This window comes from Salvelinus sp. IW2-2015, linkage group LG30 (genome assembly GCF_002910315.2).
Source record: "Salvelinus sp. IW2-2015 linkage group LG30, ASM291031v2, whole genome shotgun sequence".
NCBI classification, from domain to species: domain Eukaryota; kingdom Metazoa; phylum Chordata; class Actinopteri; order Salmoniformes; family Salmonidae; genus Salvelinus; species Salvelinus sp. IW2-2015.
In genome coordinates this window covers 17,384,177-17,404,630 of record NC_036869.1, presented here as the reverse complement: position 1 = coordinate 17,404,630, position 20,454 = coordinate 17,384,177, and the positions used below count along the sequence as shown (strand labels likewise).

Here is a 20,454-nt window from a genome sequence, read left to right as displayed (position 1 = left end):
CGGTTACTGGCCCAACACTCTAACCACTAGGCACATGCCGCCCCAGGTAGGTAGCCTAGTGGTTAGAGCATCAGCAGTGTATGGCATCGTGTGGGCGAGATGTTCTGCTGKTGTGAACTGAGTGCCCCATGGGGGAGGTGGGGTTATGGTATGGGCAGGCATYCGCTACGGATAACAAACACAATTGTATTTTATCYATGGCAATTTGAATGCACAGAGATACCGTGACGAGATCCTGATGCCCATGGTTGTGRAATTCATCCGCCMCCATCACCTCATGGATCTCAAGGATCTGTACACAATTCTTGGAAGCTGAAAATGTCCCAGTTCTTCCATAGCCTGCATACTCACCAGACATGTTTGGGATGCTCTGGATCGACGTGTAAAACAGCGTGTTGCAGTTCCCGCCAATATCCAGCAACTTTGCACAGCCATTGAAGAGGAGTGGGACAACATTCCACAGGCCACAATCACCAGCTTGATCAACTCTATGCAAAGAACATGTGTCGCGTTGCATGAGGCAAATGGTGGTCACACCAGATACTGACTGGTTTTATGAWKCGTGCCCCTACCTTTAAAAYAAAAAGGTATCTGTGACCAACAGATGCATATCTGTATTCCCAGTCATGTGAAATCCATAGATTATAGCCTAATGCATTTATTTACATRGACTGATTTCCTTATATTAACTGTAACTCAGTAAATCTTTGAAATTGTTGCATGTTGCATTTATATTTTTGTTCAGTATAGCATGACTGGCACATAAACGTGCTTTGTCTCAATTGAGTCTTCTTTAGTATCTTTTAAAATAACAAATGAGTCTAATACATKATTTAACTATACAAAGTTTCAATAAAATATTGGATTGATTGATTCGGTAGCCTAGATTTCATACCAAGACAATGAATATGATGTTACTATGCTTACTATTATCTATACCTTTTTTTTTTTTTGAATTCCCTTCACTTTCTTTCTTTTACATACATCTCTACTAAGGAGWTGTGACTAACCCATTTTCTCCCCTTTGTAACCATTAGAGACATGGTCGCTGAGCTACATCTACACTGCCCTCTCAAAGCCAGTTGAATTGCCTGGTATCCATGAATTCACTGCCATGGGTCTGTTGAATGACAAACAGATTGATTACTATGACAGTGTGGCAAAGAAGAAGATTCCCAAACAGGACTGGATGAGGGAGAAGCTGCCAGCAGACTACTGGGAAAAAGGCACTCAGTCACGCAAGAGCAAGGAGCAGTGGTTCAAAGTCAACGTCAACATCCTGATGGACCGCATGAGGCACAACAACACTGGTGAGAAACCACACRTGCATTAGTATCACTCTACATCGTCTACTGTAGATATTTTACTAAAACTCTTAAGATAATGGATTAACTTCTAAGTATAATGCCAAAAAATAAATAAAAGACTTGACCATAGGTAAGTCATTCCCTCTCCTATTCTACTTGTTTTTCATCTCAGATGTCCATATTCTTCAGTGGAAACATGGATGTGAGATTGACAAACAGCCAGACGACACATTGAAATTCATAAAGGGCACTGACCAATACAGCTATGATGGTGATGACTTCCTGGCCTTTGATMATGCCACTATGCAGTGGGTGGCACCAGTCGATCAAGCTCTGCCGACTAAGAGGAAGTGGGACGGGGTGCAGATCCTCAACCAGTACACCAAGGGCTACCTGGAGAAGGAGTGTGTGGACTGGCTGTCCAAATTCATGGKATATGGYGYKAAAGAATTCAGMAGAGKTGACTGTGAGTACTTATGAAAGACGCTAATAAGGACTGAGTATTTTTTTTAAACAAGCTAACATTTGAATGTTGATCTGAACTTCAAATAGTGTAAATGTGGATTACAGAAAAGGCATATTTGTAAGTGTGAGATCAGAAATAAATCACTCATGTTTTCTGTTTCTTCCCTCTTTAGCCCCTCCGAAGGTCTATGCATTTGCTAAAAAAGCCAAAACTGCAGGACATGTCCGACTGACCTGCATGGCCACAGGTTTCTATCCCAAAGATGTACTAATGTATATTAAGAAGAATGGCGTCCAATTGACCAAACAAGATGGAGTGCAGTCTGACGGAGTCTTACCCAATGATGACGAGACCTACCAGATCAGGATGAGTGTGCAGATTCCAGAGGCAGACAAGGAAACTTATGAATGCTTTGTCAAKCATACAACGTTGAAGGAGCCAATTTGGGTCAAATGGGGTGAAGTTGTTCTTATATTTCATATACCATTGCTGTATATATTTTTAACAAACATGTTATTAGCTGTTATCAATTGTGSTAAAATCAGACGTTTATGAGTCTCTTATGAGGTCATGAATGCAGATTATTAAAATGTGACTCCTGTTTTTTCAAGATCATTGTATAAGATGTTATTGTTAATGGTGAATATGTACTCTTATCTTGTCTTCCATGCAGATGGAAAATGCTGTGATTGTAGCCAAGTCACAGTTGTTGTCATTGTTGCTGTTGTTCTGGTGGTCCTCATAGTAGCCTTGGTTACCTCACTGTTGGTTCTTTGGAAGAAAGGCAAAATATGTAAGTTTCTCACATTGTGAATTCATTTCAAGTCAGTTTATCTCACAGAACAATAACAATAAGAAAAATAACAGAAGCAATTATTGTCATTTCTGAAGAGAGTAGGCATGTGTCAACCTTACCTTTTTTGACATCAGGGCATTACTTTAATACATCTCAAGTCAGGAGGTCAAACAAAGTGAAGTATTGTACCCACGTGTTCCCASTGTTTCTTCCCAGTGTTTCTGATACTAATTTCAGAAAAACCTGTTATATTTGGCATTAACACCTTTCTCCATTGTTTTAGGTGCTGGTAATACAGGAGCTCTARCACCTACTGAGATCCAGGCCTCTCTAAATGGTACTGTTGATACAATGTCATTTTCCTTTCTTTAACAATTACATGTAAGTTGAAGTCGGAAGTTTACATACACTTAGGTTGGAGTCATTAAAACTCATTTTTAAACCACTCCACAAATTTCTTGTTAACAAACTATAGTTTTGGGAAGTCGGTTCATCTACTCTATTTTCCAACAATTGTTTACAGACAGATTATTTAACTTATAATTAACTGTATCACAATTCCAGTGAGTCAGAAGTTTACATACACTAAGTTGACTGTGCCTTTAAACAGCTTGGAAAATTCCGAAAATTATGTCGACTTTAGAAGCATCTGATAGGCTAATTGACAACATTTAAGTCAATTGGAGGTGTACCTGTGGAATATTTAAAGGCCTACCTTCAAACTCAGTCCCTCTTTGCTTGACATCATGGGAAAATCAAAAAAATCAGCCAAGACCTCAGAAAGAAGATTGTAGACCTCCACGAGTCTGGTTCATCCTTGGGAGCAATTTCCAAACACCTGAAGGTACCACGTTCATCTGTACAAACAATAGTACACAAGTATAAACACCATGGGACCACGCAGATGTCATACCGCTCAGGAAGAAGACGCGTTCTGTCTCCTAGAGATGAACATACTTTGGTGCGAAAAGTGCAAATCAATCCAGAACAACAGCAAAGGACCTTGTGAAGATGCTGGAGGAAACAGGTACAAAAGTATCTATATCCATAGTAAAATGAGTCCTATATCGACATAACCTGACAGGCCGCTCCGCAAGGAAGGGCCTGTCAAAACGCCTGCCCAAAACCGCCATAAAAAAGCCAGACTAGGGTTTGCAACTCACATGGGGACAAAGATCGTACTTTTGGTCTGATGAAACAAAAATAGAACTGTTTGGCCATAATGACCATCGTTATAAAAGCCATAATGACCATCGGAAAAAGGGGGACCATCCGTGAAGCACGGGGGTGGCAGCATCATGTTGTGGGGGTGCTTTGCTGCAGGAGGGACTGGTGCACTTCACAAAATAGATGGCATCATGAGGGAGGAAAATTGTGTGGATATATTGAAGCAATATCTCAAGACATCAGTCAGGAGTTAAAGCTTGGTCGCAAATGGGTCTTCCAAATGGACAAATGACCTCAAGCGTACTTCCAAAGTTGGTGGCAAAATTGCTTAAGGACAACAAAGTCAAGCTATTGGAGTGGCCATCACTAGCCCTGACCTCAATCCAATAGACTTATTTGTGGGCAGAACTGAAAAAGTGTGTGCAAGCAAGGAGGCCTACAAACCTGACTCAGTTATACACAGCTCTGTCAGGAGGAATGGGCCAAATTCACCCAACTTATTGTGGGAAGCTTGTGGCCCCATATTGTCTATTTGTTGTTTTGGACAATGCCATCAGTATATAGCAAAATGTTAATCAAACAGACTTAACTATGGACCTGCAGAGTTATACTGTTCACGTGACTCTGTTACTTTCAGGCAATGGATGGAGCGGCCATTTTGAGCATGCCTGCGTAAGGACTGGTCATATTATGTTTTGTTACACTTGTAAAGCAGAGAAGGCTCCAATTTATTTCATGCAACAGAGTGTAGATTATAATTACAATTAAGAATGATTGACTGAGAACATTGAATTCCTGGTATTGTAAAAAAAATGCCTTCATGGAGTTTTCAACAGTGAGTTTTACAAGGAACAATACAACAGGCCTGTCATGTTTGCTTTTGGGTGCCAAGGTTGCTTAAATCACCTTTATCAAAGTCATGTGGTATATAGACTTGGTAAAATGAGGACTGTGATGCATAGTCAATAAAAGGTTTCTCAAGGAAGGCAACACCTAAGAATAACTAGCAGTTAGACACTGTGAACAATTTGGGAAACAACATGACAAATTTATTCTAAATAACTAGGAGTAGGAGTATTATGACACTGAGTTAAATTTAAAGTCACATCTTCTATGTGCTAGGCGGGTATTTTTAGATCAGTCAAATTAGGAAGTGAATTAAATTCATACTTTTTAAAATTGTTCATTGTGTGCTATGAGGATTTTTTAGTTAATTAATTTAATTTCAATTGGGAATATGCATGCTATAGATGACCAATGATCATCACTGAATATGTATATCTGTATAACTAATTGATTATATTTATTTTAGTGACAACAAATGGCGCTAGCAGGCACTTCTCGACTTCCTGGTAATGTTCTTCAAATGTATTGCCAGTTATTTGATCTTGTATTACTTACATAGACAGTGAATGCAACTGAAACTATGGAAGTGCTGATGTTAGTTCTGCTGTTCCAGGTCAAGGCAGCAATGAACGTCTAGAGAGGGAGGCAATGCTGACAAATGAAGGTAGTATGATTTATCATTTTTGACATTTCTTTAGATGATCTAACAATCATGGCCTCCCAATCACATTCTTGAAAGTTCCTGTTTTTTCTGGTGTTAATTGTTGTTGTATGTAATATTACGTATCTGAGCACTTAACGGATTGGGTGCCAGCAGCCATACAATCCTGCATCCAACTACTGGCGCTTGCCCATTGACAGTACAAACCACATACAGTATATTAACCAACATCCCCTAACATAATTTGAATTATAACATAAATTCCTGGCATTAATATAAAAATTGTGTTTTCTGAAGGCAAGAACAATACAACAAGGCCTGTCATGTTGACTTTTCAGTGTAAAGGTTGCTTTCATCACCTTTARCACAAATCATGTGGTATAATTATACACGTGTAACATGAGAGGAGGACTGTGAGTCATAATCAAGAACATGCTTCTCAGGGAGTTTTAAAAGCCGTTAGACACTGTGAACAACATGACAAATMAATTCTAACTAACTAATGAATGATCTGTACTGAGTAGGAATATTATGATACTGAAGTGAAATGTAAAAAGGTAGGAAAGTAAATAGAACATATTTTAGAAGTCACATCTATCTACCAGGGTAGTTTTCAATTCAGTCAAATCAGGAAGTGAATTCAATCTATGAACTAGAAATAGCCCATTGTTTGTTATTTAGGATTTTTCAGTTCATTAATCTAATTTCAATTGGGAATATGCATGCCAATGATGATAAGTGTATATCTGCATCTAGCTAAAGAGTGATTATATTCTATTTTAGTGACAACAGATGGCGCTAGCAGCACTTCCTCGGACTCTGGTAATGTTCTTCAAATGTATTGCCAGTTATTTGATCTTGTATTACTTACATAGACAGTGAATGCAACTGAAACTATGGAAGTGCTGATATTAGTTCTGCTGTTCCAGGTCAAGGCAGCAATGAACGTCTAGAGAGGGAGGCAATGCTGACAAATGAAGGTAATATAATTTGTCCTTTAAAACAATAATATATATATACACAGTACCAGTCAAAAGTTTGGACACACCTACTCATTCAAGTGTTTTTCTTTATTTTTACTATTTTCTACATTATAGAATAATAGTGAAGACATCAAAACTATGAGATAACCCATATGTAATCATGTAGTAACCAAAACAGTAGCCATTCCAGGTGACTACCTCATGAAGCTGGTTGAGAGAATGCCAAGAGTGTGCAAAGCTGTCATCAATGCAAAGGATGGCTACTTTGAAGAATCTAAAATCTATTTTGATTTGTTAACACTTTTTTGGTTATAATATGATTCCATATGTGTTATTTAATAGTTTTGACGTCTTCACTATTATTTTACAATGTAGAAAATAGGAAAAATTTAGGGAAAACCTTTGAATTAGTAGGTGTGTACAAACTTTTGACTGGTACTGTATATATAATGTAATACAATCTCATTCTTGAAAGTTACTGTTTTTTTTTGTTGTGTTAATTGTTGTTGAGTGTATTATTATGTATCTGAGCACTTAACAGATTTGGTGCCTCCAGCCATTCCACCCTGCATCCAACTAGGCTACTGGCGCCTGCTCATTGTGACAGTACAACCCATATTAACTAACATGTCCAGTGAAAGTACAACCCATATTAACTAACATGTCCAGTGAAAGTACAACCCATATTAACTAACATGCCCAGTGAAAGTACAACCCATATTAATTAACATGCCCAGTGAAAGTACAACCCATATTAACTAACATCCTTTTACAAATATCAGCATCATGAGACTACATGGACATGTAATACCAGTGATGTAATGTACTTAAGTAAATATACTTTAAAGTACTACTTAAGTCATTTTTTGTGATATCTGTACTTTACTATTTATATTTTTGACCACTTTATACTTTTACTCCACTACATTCCTAAAGAAAATAATGTACTTTTTACTCCATACATTTTCCCTGTCACCCAAAAGTACCTGTTACATTATGAATGCTAAGCAGGACAGGAAAATTGTCTAATTCACACTTATCAAGAGAACATCCCTGGTCATCCCTACTGCCTCTTATCTGGCAGACTCACTAATCACAAATACTTTGTAAATTATGTCTTGAGGGTTGGAGCATGCCCCTGGCTATCTGTAAAAAATAAATAAAAATGGTGCCGGGTGGGTTTGTTAATATAAGGAATTTAAAATGATTTATACTTTAACTTTTGATCCTGAAGTATATTTTAGCAATTACATTTACTTTTGATACTTAAGTATATTGTGGCAGACCAGGGGGTTTGGTCAAGACGTTTACACAGATCAGACACGGACAGAGTAGGATTAGCTCGGTTTCAAAGATGTTTATTAAAATAATAGTCCAAAAGAAAAGAATAGGTCTCCCCCATGAGACCCTCTCCTGGATACCGTCTTCTGGGCTCCGGGTCTTGCTGTATCCTGTTTGGCACTCAAACGTTTCAGCTCGGGCACCGTCTCCAACTACACAGAAATCACCCAGTCCTCCCCTGTGTGCTGCCCTTCTGGCAGCTTTATGGAGCTTGTACAGCTGGTGAGCAATCAGCCCCTGATTACTCACCAACTCCCAAATCAGCCCCAATTAGTCCTGGGCAGAGAGCCCGTCGAGACCTGGCATGTCCAGCAGATGGAGCCATCGCCTCGTGATGTACACTCTGTCTGTCACCAGGCCTCGACGAGTCTCCCCCTGGTGGCTGACCTGCTGTACGCCACAATATTTAAAACCAAATACTTTTAGACTTTTACTCAAGTAGGATTTTACTGGGTGACTTTCACTTTTACGTTAGTCATTTTCTATTAAGGTATTTTTACTTTTACTCAAGTATGATGATTGGGTACTTTTTCCACCACTGTGTAATACTAACTGCTCCATTAATATGTTTGCTTAGGTGTAATTCTTAGTTATCTAAATTAATGTACACTGAACAAAAATATACTGTAAACGCAACATGTAAAGTGCTAGTCCCATGTTTCATGAGCTGACATTTTCCTTACTCACAAAAATTAAATTTTTCTCAAATGTTGTGCACAATGTGCTTACATCCCTGTTAGTGAGAATTGTATCATTTGTCAAGATAATCCATTCACCTGACAGGTGTGGCATATCAAGAAGCGAATGAAACAACATGAGCATTACACAGGTGCACCTTGTGCTGGGGACAATAAAAAGCCACTCTAAAATGTTTAGTTTTGTCACACAACACAATGCCACAGATGTCTCACGTTTTGAGGGAGCATGCTATTGGCATGCTGACTTCAGGAATGTCCGCCAGAGCTGTTGTCAGATAATTGAATGTTTATTTCTTTACCATAAGCCACCTCCAACGTTGTTTTAGAGAATTTTTCAGTACGTCCAAGCGGCCTCACAACCGCAGATCACGTGTATGGCATCGTGCGCCCCTGCCCAGTCATGTGAAATCCATAGATTAGGGCCAAATGTATTTATTTTTATTTCAACTGACTGAATTTCATATATGAKCTTCAACACTTCAAAATCTTTTAAATTGTTGCATGTTGCATTTATATTTTTGTTCAGTATATTATTGTCATTAGCATTCGTACTGTTAGTGCAGCTGTAGCAGGAGTATAAAAAGCAAGCACCCATTCCCATAATGACTATCTCTATTCTTTCAGCCATTGGGGAGTGACTGACAACGCATTCAAATCCAGCAAAGAACGTGTGATTTTGCTTTGTTAACAAATATTGTCAATCTAGATGTGYTCATTCCCAAGCATTAATAATTTTGATCCGATTGGCTTGGATATGAAAAACGTATTTATTAACATTTTGATCTTTTGAATATCGTAGTGGAATTCCTTGTTTGAATAAAATTTACCAAATTATTTTTCAACAAATAGATTGGTAAATCCATCAATATGTTGAACATTTGAATTGATTGGTATTGGAACCATTAGGCTATTTCTATTGTAGATTGAAATGATTGGTTTCTAGTTTAAAAAATAATATTTTTTTGCGCACACACACACACACGCTGAACTGCTTTTAAAATATGTTTTGTTTTTGTTTTTTATGGAAAGTATAATAAATAAATAATTAATAAAGGACTGCTTTGAACCAATGTGAAAGCCTCAGTAGCACTTGTGTGTTCAACAATACATTCCACATTTGACTGTTCCAAGAATTATTGGACCCCTGTTGTGCTTTTGAGTCATTATAATAATAAAAGATACCAATGAATAAAGGTAAGATTATGCACATATTGCATGAAGTAGGCCTAGCTACAATTACAGTTTACACAACCAACCAAACTTGTTTGACCACGTTCCATGCGGAAAGACTGGGGGTTCACTTGACAGAGAAAGCCAAGCTGCACTGTTGTCGGACTGCATCTCACGGGGGAATTTGACCCAGACCTTATTTAAGATAGCCCTATTATTCTTATTATTGTTGTTATTATTGTTGCTGAAAGTGAAAGTAAAATGTTGTTTGGGCCAAGTTGCTACGTTTTCTTTTTGTTTTCATATGAATTATTATTATAGAGGCACATTTCATGGATTCATGTTGAATTGTGTCATGTGAAAATMGAATGTTTTGTTAAATTATTTATTATTCTGTTGAATTATATCATTATTCTGAATGTGTTACTTATATAACGATTCAGGTAAGACCCAGATGCAGACAACGTCGAAGTAACAACAGTTATTTAATCTAACAGGGGTAGGCAAAAGACAGGTCAAGGGCAGGCAGGGGTCAGTAATCCAGATAGGTGGGGCAAAGGTACAGGACAGCAGGCAGGTTCAGGGTCAGCAGAGTGGTCAACACTGGGAAACCAGGAACAAACGAGAGACAGAGGCAGAGGGAAAACAGCTGGTAGGCTTGACGAAACAAAACAAACTGGCAACAGACAAACAGAGAACACAGGTATAAATACACAGCGGATAATGGGGAAGATGGGCGACACCTGGGGGGGTTGGAGACAATCACAAAGACAGGTGAGACAGATCAGGGTGTGACAATTTACTTAGTAACTACAATGTAGTTCTTAAAACTGTTAAGGTAATTAGGCTACAATGTTTATTTTGTACCTGTTGCTGCCAAGTGCCATGACTGTACCTGACTGTACACCTGTGAAAACCATCTCACCTGGCAACATAAAAGGACAGTTTGATTGTTTGGAGATAATATGGTGCGACTAGCCTATAGAGTCGAATTTCATTGATCCGTGCTGGGAACAATAAAAGGCCAATCTAAAATGCCACAGATCTCTCAAGTTTTCAGGGAGCGTGAAATTGYCATGCTGACTGCAGGAATGTCAAACAGAGAATTTAATGTTAATTTCTTTACCAATGTCATTTTAGAGAATTTGGCAGTACAACCAACTGTCCTCAGAACTGCAGATCACTTGGGTGTGGGGATTTCTGTCTTTAATATAAAGCCCTTTTGTGGGGAAAAGCTCATTCTGATTGGCTGGTCCTGGCTCCCCAGTGGGTGGGCCTGGCGCTCAAGTGGGTGGGCCTATGCCCTCCTAGACCCACCCATGGCTGCGCCCCTGCCCAGTCATGTGAAATCCATAGATTAGTGCCTAAAGATTTTATTTCAATTGACTGATTACCTTCTATGAACTGTAACTCAATAAAATCTTTGAAATTTTTGCATTTACATTAATATGTTTGTACAGTATATAGTTTTCACAAATCAAATAGTTTTCACAAAAATAACATGGTCACTGTGGTAAAACGTTTATTTTGATTGCCGATTTTCTGTATTTATCTAAATCCCACCAGTAGCCTGATTTCAGAAGTGTAAACAGGATTATTAGGGAAATTGTTCTTCTTGCAAAGCATGTAAATGTTTTAAACAAACTATTATATTAACCTTCTCTATCCACAATAATTGCATTAATGTGTGCATGTAACCGTGCTCAATGTTACCCCCTTCTGAAATGTAAGGGAAAATTACTACAGTAAAAAAAGCCTAATCCAGCAAGCACAGACATCCCAGTACCGTTATTGTTATTTGTTGTTATTCTTAAAATGAATGAATGTTTTCAATATTGGCCAGGATGTAAAGACTGTACAAGGACAATAATTCCATCTACTCATCTTTGAGATMAGATTAATTCATACTCACCTTTACACTTACTTCTGCTTTGACCATAGGGCAAATGCAAATGCAACAAAACCCCAGTGTTGCTTAGCAACCTGATGTCACTGACAGAGTACACTGTGACCATCTTGGCTTTGTCTGACGGGGGTKGCCAAGCCCCTGACTGGCAGATTTACCACCAGTAAGACTGCCTCTCTTCTCCCCTCTAATCTCCCCAGTTGTTAGTTGTGGAGAGCTGTATGGTACAGCTGTACTGAAGGAGGAAGACTGATGGCCAGAGAGTTGCTACTCCAAAAATATTCCTCTACTCTACTGTACTGTACTGTATTGCTCTTCTGTGTTGCTGTCCTGAGCTGCTTTTCTTTATCCTAGGAATTTAATAATAGGATTTAGTGTAAAAATATGACATTTTGATTGACTCATGTTCCCACAGACGACAGGTAGGGTTCTGAGGTGCTAAAAAGAGTCACTGGCAGGGAATTCGTAACACTTATTGCCACCTTACATCCAACCTATGCAGCTATTTTATTTGGTTACACTCTCTATGAACTACCTGTGTGCAACGTATTATGAATGTTTTAAGGATGCAATTTAGATGGAAAATGTATGTCATGTGTATTCTCTTTAAATGACTCACCCTTTGTGTCTAATCCAGAGACGGTCCCAGAGCKTCTGAACCTGAGGAGCAGTGAAGTCTCCACAGAGAGCTTCAGGGTCACCTGGGAACACTCAGCCCAAGACGTGGTCCTTTACAGACTGTTCTGGATCCCAACCAGAGGAGGAGACACTAAAGAAGTCTGTCTGTCTGTCAGGTTTTCTGTCTGTATGTTGATCTTGGTCTGTTAGTTAAAACCTTTTCCAAGCCAGTCTTCAATGCGTTTTCCCTGTTGCTTACTGAATCTCTCTCTCTTTTATTTTCTCCCTCTTTCTCCCTCTGCATGGTGAAGATGCAAATGAATGGTAACATGAACACCTACATTGAACACAAGGTGGCCGTGTCCACCATCTTCAGAGACAAGTTCGAAAGTGACCYTCAAAGTGTCAACAGGTAAACTACWGGATATATAGCAAATGTAACCGCTCTCAAAAGACTTTGTAATTGCACTTTTGCACATTGAGCATAACAGAGTTGAGTATGTATAGTATAGTGATACTATTAGGTAACGTTTAGGTGAAAAAAGACTTGGGTTTACCAAAAAATTATACAAAAAAGACAGCAGGATTTACGAAAATATTACATGAGGAACGATTTAGAAAAAACTTGAAATGGGATTTTTTATGTTTGTGCTTTTCTGATAACTAATTTCTGTGTTCGTGCAAGTGACTGATTTAACGAATCCTCATTTATCAGTATCTGCAATTTGACAGTACACCCAGACCTTGTTTTGAGAAAGAACAAAATATATCTCAGTTTCAAGGCCTCAGTTTAAAGAGAAGGAGCCTCGTGAGGTGTTGGTCTGTCACATGTTATGAACCAGTATTGGTCAGTCACATGATTGAAACAAAATGGTAATGAGTAATTAATTATGCTAAATCATGCAAATATAACTTGTCTGTGTATAGTCGTATATAAGACAACTGCTGGAACTGTCCAGGAAGAGCTTGTGATTAACATGTMTATTATGGTGCCGTCACACCCTGATCTGTTTCACCTGTCTTTGTGSTTGTCTCCACCCCCACCAGGTGTCTCCCATCTCCACTCATTATCCCCTGTGTATTTATACCTGTGTTCTCTGTTTGTCTGTTGCCAGTTCGTTTTGTACTTCAAGCCTACCAGTGGTTTACCCCTTGCGCCTGTCTTTTCTATAGTTCCTGTTTTCCCGGTTTGACCATTCTGCCTGCCCTGACCCTGCCTGCCGTCCTGTACCTTGCCCCAACACACTGGATTATTGACCTCTGCCTGCCCTGACCCTGAGACTGCCTGCCGTTCTGTACCTTTTGGACTCTCTGGATTACTGACCTCTGCCTGCCCTTGACCTGTCATTTTGCCTGCTCCCTGTTCTAGTAATAAAATGTTGTTACTTTGACACTGTCTGCATCTGGGTCTTCCCTAAAACGTGGTAGGTGCATTGAGTTGGTTGGAACCTCTCCAGCACACTTAGAGTAAATGATTCATTTAAGATTGACTTTGAGTGTCCCTGTGTAAGAATTTCCATGACAAACTCATGCTTGTTTTCATTGCAAAGGTTGCTTTTATCACTTAATCGTAAATCACGTGGTAGTCATAAACAGAGACAGATCAGTTACTGTAGTTATGATCAAGAACAGGTTTGTCAAAGTAAAACACTAGAATAACAAGCATTCTGTTTGACACAATGAACCTATGATACTTCACATACTTTCAGCTTTAGTATGAAGATCGACAAGGATAAGATCGTCATCCTTCAAGGTCAAATCAACTTACTGATAAATGTTGTCATGTTCCCACACAAGGGCCACAAAGAGGAGCATTATTGTTGCAGAATACAATGACTTTGTTTAAGTTCAACATCAGTTGACTTATCTTTTTTTAATATATAAATATATCTCTTTTAAGGTAATTTCTGACTTTAATAAACAGAATAGAGGATGACAGTGGGGAAAGAGAGGTTGTGTCAAAGGGCAGTAGGCTGGATTCCAACACCGTAGACATGACAGTAATATGTCATATTTTGCTTTATTATTTGTGATWATAATAAACATAAATGATCACAATCTCTTTTTCGAAGAAGACCAATGACAACCCCTCTTTTGACTCGTGTTTAAAATGATTACATCAATTTTCTTTAATAAGATTTGGTTTAGACTAGGTCTAACAGGTATACTCTGTAAGTGATGGGGTTTGACTGTTATGCTGTTACTTTTTTAGGTCAGGGTTCTAGGGAACATTCTAGTGAAGGTTCTAGTCAGGAGGGAACACCAACCAGAAGCAGTGATGATATTGATGAGAACTAACGACTGTTACCTGGTTAAGGTCTGTATATCAACCTCCCTCTCTGTATCAATTACACCCTTTCAGGTTTGGGTCATCTAAATGAGTAACTAAAATTCGATTTTTTCATTCAAAAGTAAATATGAATTGGAATTACAATAAAAGTATATATATATTAAGGCCTCTATTTAATCTCTAGCAGATGCAGGGGCTCTTTGTGACCTATTTGGGGGTGGTGAAACTAACTCAATATACTTAAAAATGACTAAAACCAAATCGAAACTGTGTAAAAATGATAATGGACCTACATTCATTTATTGACTGCATAATCACCGAAATGAAAGCTAGACAGTCAGGGAGCATCGTAAATTCCAAAAACGATGGATAGAGGACTGTTTTGCCAATTTTGACGACGAGAAAATATAACCAATTTTCGGTGCTGCACTCCGGGCCTCATTGAAGACCGAATGCGGCCCCCGTAGTGTAGAGTCAGTGTCGTACATATCCTAATGAGTATCCCCATCTTTTTATCTTAAGGGAGCGAGAAGGGCATCCAACTCCAATGAAGAACAAAAGACCCAGAACCCTCTGCTGGGAAAGGATGGAGCTAATGTGTGTTTTATGCTGCTTTTAAATAGATTATTGTATCAGCTATCAATAATGTAAACCTAGATACGCTTTCCCCAAAATATTTGATTATTTGTATAATTTATATTCTGGATATTTAACTACATGATCCTAATATATCTGTAATGAATACTCAGGGAGAAAAAGGTGTTATTTCGCCTTAGCAGAAGGCAGGAATCGTGGTCACATGCAGGAAATGGTCATACACAGGTAGGCAAACAGGCAGGTGAATCAAAACTAGGACTGAAGGCTATAATTGGTTCTGTAAAAGGTTGCGTCAATCGAATCTGGTATCAGGATAAAATGGGATTCAGAGTCACCGAATATACTTTAAGTATTTTTATTTAACATAAGCGATAAATGGTAAATGCAATTTTCGTATATACGGGTTCACTGTATCACCACGCAGGGTAAAGCAGAGAACTGACTAGAATACAGAGTACAGACATTTTCTTTTATACTGGGACAGAGGTAGTTCCAACTCCAGAGTTGGCCTATCACAGTAGAGGCTTAGCGTGGTTTAAACTTGCTAGCCTATCGGTGGTGCCCAGGCTGGTCCCAGCCTCACAGCACACAGGATCCAGATATCCAGAAGTGTTTGTTGTGTAGCTGAGAATTTTCCATCTTGTCTCAACCTTGTGGTTWGCACATTCGACACCCTAGATTATCAACAGCTTTTCTGCAATCACGCTATGTTTTGTGATTAACATGTCCTATTTCTATAAGGCATATATTTTTGTTAAAAAGAGAACAAAACCATACTTCACAGTTCTCACAAACGAGCTAGGAACAGGCTTAGTAGAGTCAAAACGAACAATACCTCACAAAGGCACAAACAGAATGAACTGAACTAAATAAGGAGCTGATGAGAACAGGTGAGTAACTAACACAGGTAAAATCAATGAACAAAAATGAAAGACAGGGCTACGTTCAAGAACACAAAGAAACAGAACACAAGGTTGACTAAGAAAATATAGAACCTTACAATATCATACTATTATATTTAACATTCTATTATAATTATCCTATTATATATCCTGTGATGTGTATACTGCATGAGTATTTGCAAAAGCGTAACCGTTAGAGTGTTGTCTTGTAACTGTTTGGTACACCTTCTATCACCAAAGGGATATGTTTACAATATATACTTGTAGTATCTGTGATCTACATCTGTTTATATTAGTTACTATGCTGTTACTAAGCAGTAATGTATTACTGGAAATGCACATGCGCACTATTGTGCCGGGGGCTGTAAAGCACGAGAGGTTTTGACTTAACGAAAACTAACTGTACTCCCGTCTCCTGCCTGGTAATTTCTCCACAACACAAATATTACAGTGGCGACGAGGTGATTAAACTTCTTAAACGGACATTGCTTGAAGGGAAGAATGTTGCTTGAGTAATGAAACTCAAAATAATTATGTAATTCGTCAGTTATTTTTTATTTTCTTTCGCCAGTAGAAAAGGCTAAGCACTGCTAGTAGGTACAGTGTTCAGGAGCTGCCAAGTAGCAAGACTATTGGAGTCCAGAATAGCGACACTACCCTCTGGTGGTTAAATTTAAAAKACTGTCATTGAACCCATTGAAATTAGGCGATCTCAATGGAGAAATATTGTCAAGAAAAAAAAAGGAGGAAGAAACTTAACACGGTGTGTACAGTATTACAAATGAGTGCAGTGAATGAAGTGAAYAATTAGATGAAAATTAAGGAATACAAGGAATAAGGAAACCGAACAATTAACTGTGAAAATGGCAACCATTGGTCGAGTACCAGAGTTTGAGGCTATAAAAAGAGGATTTTGATTCCTATTTGAAGCGTTTTGAGCGTTGGCTGGCTGKAAATGAAATCAAAGATGAAAAGAAAGCAGACGTATTTCTTAGTGTTTTGGGTCCAACTGAGTATGGATTGCTGAAAGGTTTCATTGAACCAATAAAAGCAGTGGAGTTGACCTATGCAGAACTGACTGAAACTCTTTCAAGGCATTTCAAGCCTAAGCCGATTCTCATTGCAGAACGTTTCAGATTTTACCAACGTCACCAGAGTCAAGGGGAAACCGTGGCTGACTACATCCTTGCTTTGAAAAGGCTGGCAAGTACATGTGAGTTTGCACAAAGTTTGTATGTGGTCTCACAGGTGAAGCATATCACAGAAGGCTTCTGTCAGAGAAGGACCTGACCTTTCGGAAAGCCTGTGATATCGCACTTGGACTCGAGCTTGCCCACAGGGATACTATTGAGCTATCGGGATATGCAGAATGTCAGAAAGGTGTTCACAAGGTCAGTGATGCACGTGGTMAAAAAGGCTCACAAAAGTCACACTTTTCTCAGTCCTGTCCTCAAGGTTACACAAGAACAAAGKAGCCCACATCTCAAAGGTCTAAGCCAAGTTGCTACAGATGTGGGGGAGATAATCATCAGCACAGTGAATGTCGATTCCAAAATGAAAAGTGCCACAATTGTGGAAAGGTTGGACATTTACAGAAAGTGTGTAAAGCCTCAAAACGCACAGCAAGAGCGCACAAAGTGTCAGACGCAGCACAAGAAGAGGAGGGTACAACTGAAACAGTATTGGAACTGTTCACAGTGTACACAGCTCAACAACAAAAAAGATYGAATCTATCTCAGCATCGAGTTAGCGGGAAAACCAGTACAAATGCAGCTGGACACCGGAGCGTCTGTATCTCTGGTTCCAGASAGACTCTACAAAGAAAAACTGAAAGAGTGCCCTCTTCAGCCAGCGTCCATTCYCCTTTCTTCATACACTGGTGACACTATTCCTGTGTTAGGGCAGATCCAGGTACCAGTCCGGTATGAGGGGAAGGAGTGGACGCTACCGCTTGTCATTGTTAAAGGAGAAAAATCAGCCTTGCTAGGCAGAAACTGGCTACAAAAGATCAAGTTGAACTGGGGAGGAATCTTCAGTCTGAGAAATGACAAACCAGTGAGTCAGGCTACACTCACTAATATGCTGGAGAAGCACAAATAACTTTTCCAAGATGGACGAAATACAAGACTTCACAGCAAAAGTCAGAGTGCAAGAAGGAACCAAGCCTATCTTTCACAAACCACGTCCAGTTCCCTATGCTCTTAAGGAAGCAGTAGAGAAGGAAGTGGACCGCCTACAGAAGAATAACATAATCACGAAAGTAGCGAGGAGCGACTGGGCCGCTCCGATCTTTGTAGTCCCAAAGAAAGACAAGACCGTCAGAATGTGCGGGGACTACAAGGTCACAGTAAATTGCTGCATACTACCAGAGGAATATCCACTACCAAACGCTGAAGATCTGTTTGCCACTCTAGCTGGTGGGAAGGTTTTCAGTAAGCTGGACCTGGCATTCGCTTATCAGCAACTGAAGCTGGATCCGGAGTCCGAACAATATCTGACCATCAATACACACAAGGGGCTATTCAGATTCAATCGCTTGGCCTATGGAATCTCGACAGCTCCAGCGATATTCCAACAGACAATGGATCAGATCTTGGACGGTATAGACAATGTTGTGTGCTTCATGGACGACATKCTCGTGTCAGCACCAACCATTGGAGAGCACCTTGCTCCTGAACTATTACGGAAAGTTTGTGGCAAACTTGTCCACATTGTTGCATCCGCTTCACCAACTTCTGCAGGCCGATACAAAGTGGAATTGGTCCCCACATTGCGAAGAAGCATTCAAGCCTTGGAAACAGTGTCTGCTAAAGAGCAAGTGGCTTGCCCACTACAACACAGAGATGAAGCTGAGACTCGCATGTGATGCATCTCCATACGGAGTAGGAGCCGTCATCTCACATGTTCTACCGTCAGGTGAAGAAGACCCTATTGCATTTGCATCACGGACTCTGTCACCAAGTGAGAGAAGTTATGCTCAAATTGAGAAGGAAGGCCTGAGTATTATGTTCGGAGTGAAGAAGTTTCACAAATACCTCTACGGAAGGAAGTTCCAACTGCTGACAGATCGCAAGCCTCTGTTGGCCATCCTTGGACCAAAATCAGCTATACCAACCCTTGCTGCACTTCGAATGCAACGTTGGGCTCTGATATTGTTAGCCTACGACTACGAGATTGAGTACAGACGATCCAGGGATCACGCAAATGCAGATGCACTACCAAGACTACCATGCAATAGTGACTCCGACAGTGAAGATGATAGGGKAGTCTTCCAGATCTCTCTCATTGACGAACMGCCCATATCTGCTTCAGACATAGCAGAGGAAACGAGGAAAGACCCAGTGCTTTCCAAAGTCTTGGACTTAACATTAGGCGGTTGGCCAACCTTCGTAAATGACGATAACCTTTGTCCATTCATCGACAAGAAATACCAGTTGTCCACTGATCAAGGATGTGTTCTGTGGGGATCAAGGGTGGTGGTACCTCACATGCGCATTATTGTGCCGGGGGCTGTACATACACATACATTTAAGGGGATTTGTCGCTACATAAACTTAGAAAATACTTAGAAAACAGTAGTAAGGCATTTAATAACCCAATAAATTACATATGAAGGATTTCATATGAGCCTTTGACTCGTACATCAAATAACAATGCAATAATAACTTCATTTGATTTAGCTAAAAAAAATGGGATGGGTTTGTTTCTTCTATAATTTTTTGGTAATTCTCAGACCTCTGACCTGATTTCTGTCTTTCAACAAATTTCATTAAATGACATTGTGCTGTTRAAATGTGAAAGTAAATCAGATTATTTGGTATTGGTAAATAAATACTTAAAATTTAAAATATTTTATTATTTTTTATAATTTAACCATGAAATAACAACGTTTTTGGAAACGCACATCCCATATTTTATTTTAGTTCATGCAAGAAATGATCATCCTAGATCACCCTATAATTTTGGATAACTACTATTTAAACACCCCAAATGTTCCTCTCGGCCCACATTTGATCCCTTTACCAATGGTCTGTACCTTGTAGTATAATCTCCTCCACCCAGGGGCGCTAATTTGTTTTTCTGGGCTCACCATACTGATAAGAATAAGAAAAAGACAACATGGAAGTACAGTCGTGGCCAAAAGTTTTGAGAATGACACAAATATAAATTTTCACAAAGTTGCTGCTTCATTGTCTTTAAATAMTTTTGTCAGATGTTACTATGGAATACTGAAGTATAATTACAAGAGTTTCATAAGTGTCAAAGGCTTTTATTGACAATTACATGAAGTTGATGCAGAGAGTCAATATTTGCAGTGTTCACCCTTCTTTTTCAAGACCTCTGCAATCCACCCTGGCATGCTGTCAATTAACTTCTGGGCCACATCCTGACTGATGGCAGCCCATTCTTGCATAATCAATGCTTGGAGTTTGTCAGAATTTGTGGGTTTTTGTTTGTCTACCCGCCTCTTGAGGATTGACCACAAGTTCTCAATGGGATTAAAGTCTGGGGAGTTTCCTGGCCATGGACCCCAAATATCTATATTTTGTTCCCCGAGCCACTTAGTTATCACTTTTGCCTTATGGCAAAGGTGCTCCATCATGCTGGAAAAGGCATTGTTCGTCACCAAACTGTTCCTGGATGGTTGGGAGAAGTTGCTCTCGGAGGATGTGTTGGTACCATTCTTTATTCATGGCTGTGTTCTT

The 20,454-nt window shown here is 39.3% G+C and overlaps 1 protein-coding gene and 1 long non-coding RNA gene across 15 annotated transcripts in view; both read left to right on the top strand.

Moving 5' to 3' along the window:
• The window catches only part of LOC111955130 (major histocompatibility complex class I-related gene protein), an 84,066-nt gene extending 80,742 nt beyond the window's left edge, over window positions 1–3,324 (top strand). For all 14 annotated transcript variants that reach the window (XM_070436045.1, XM_070436034.1, XM_070436043.1 and 11 more), the window contains 5 exons: window positions 1,038–1,310; window positions 1,480–1,773; window positions 1,946–2,230; window positions 2,447–2,566; window positions 2,853–3,324. In XM_070436045.1, the coding sequence (XP_070292146.1) occupies window positions 1,038–1,310; window positions 1,480–1,773; window positions 1,946–2,230; window positions 2,447–2,566; window positions 2,853–2,941 (1,061 nt within the window). In that variant the 3' untranslated portion in view covers window positions 2,942–3,324. The remainder of the gene's footprint in view (window positions 1–1,037; window positions 1,311–1,479; window positions 1,774–1,945; window positions 2,231–2,446; window positions 2,567–2,852) is intronic.
• Window positions 3,325–5,171: 1,847 nt separating this feature from the next.
• Window positions 5,172–9,335, top strand: LOC111954881 (uncharacterized). The gene is made up of 4 exons (XR_002876041.2): window positions 5,172–5,246; window positions 6,027–6,065; window positions 6,173–6,223; window positions 8,890–9,335. It is a non-coding gene; the product is annotated as an uncharacterized lncRNA (long non-coding RNA).
• The last annotated feature ends 11,119 nt before the right edge of the window (window positions 9,336–20,454 follow it).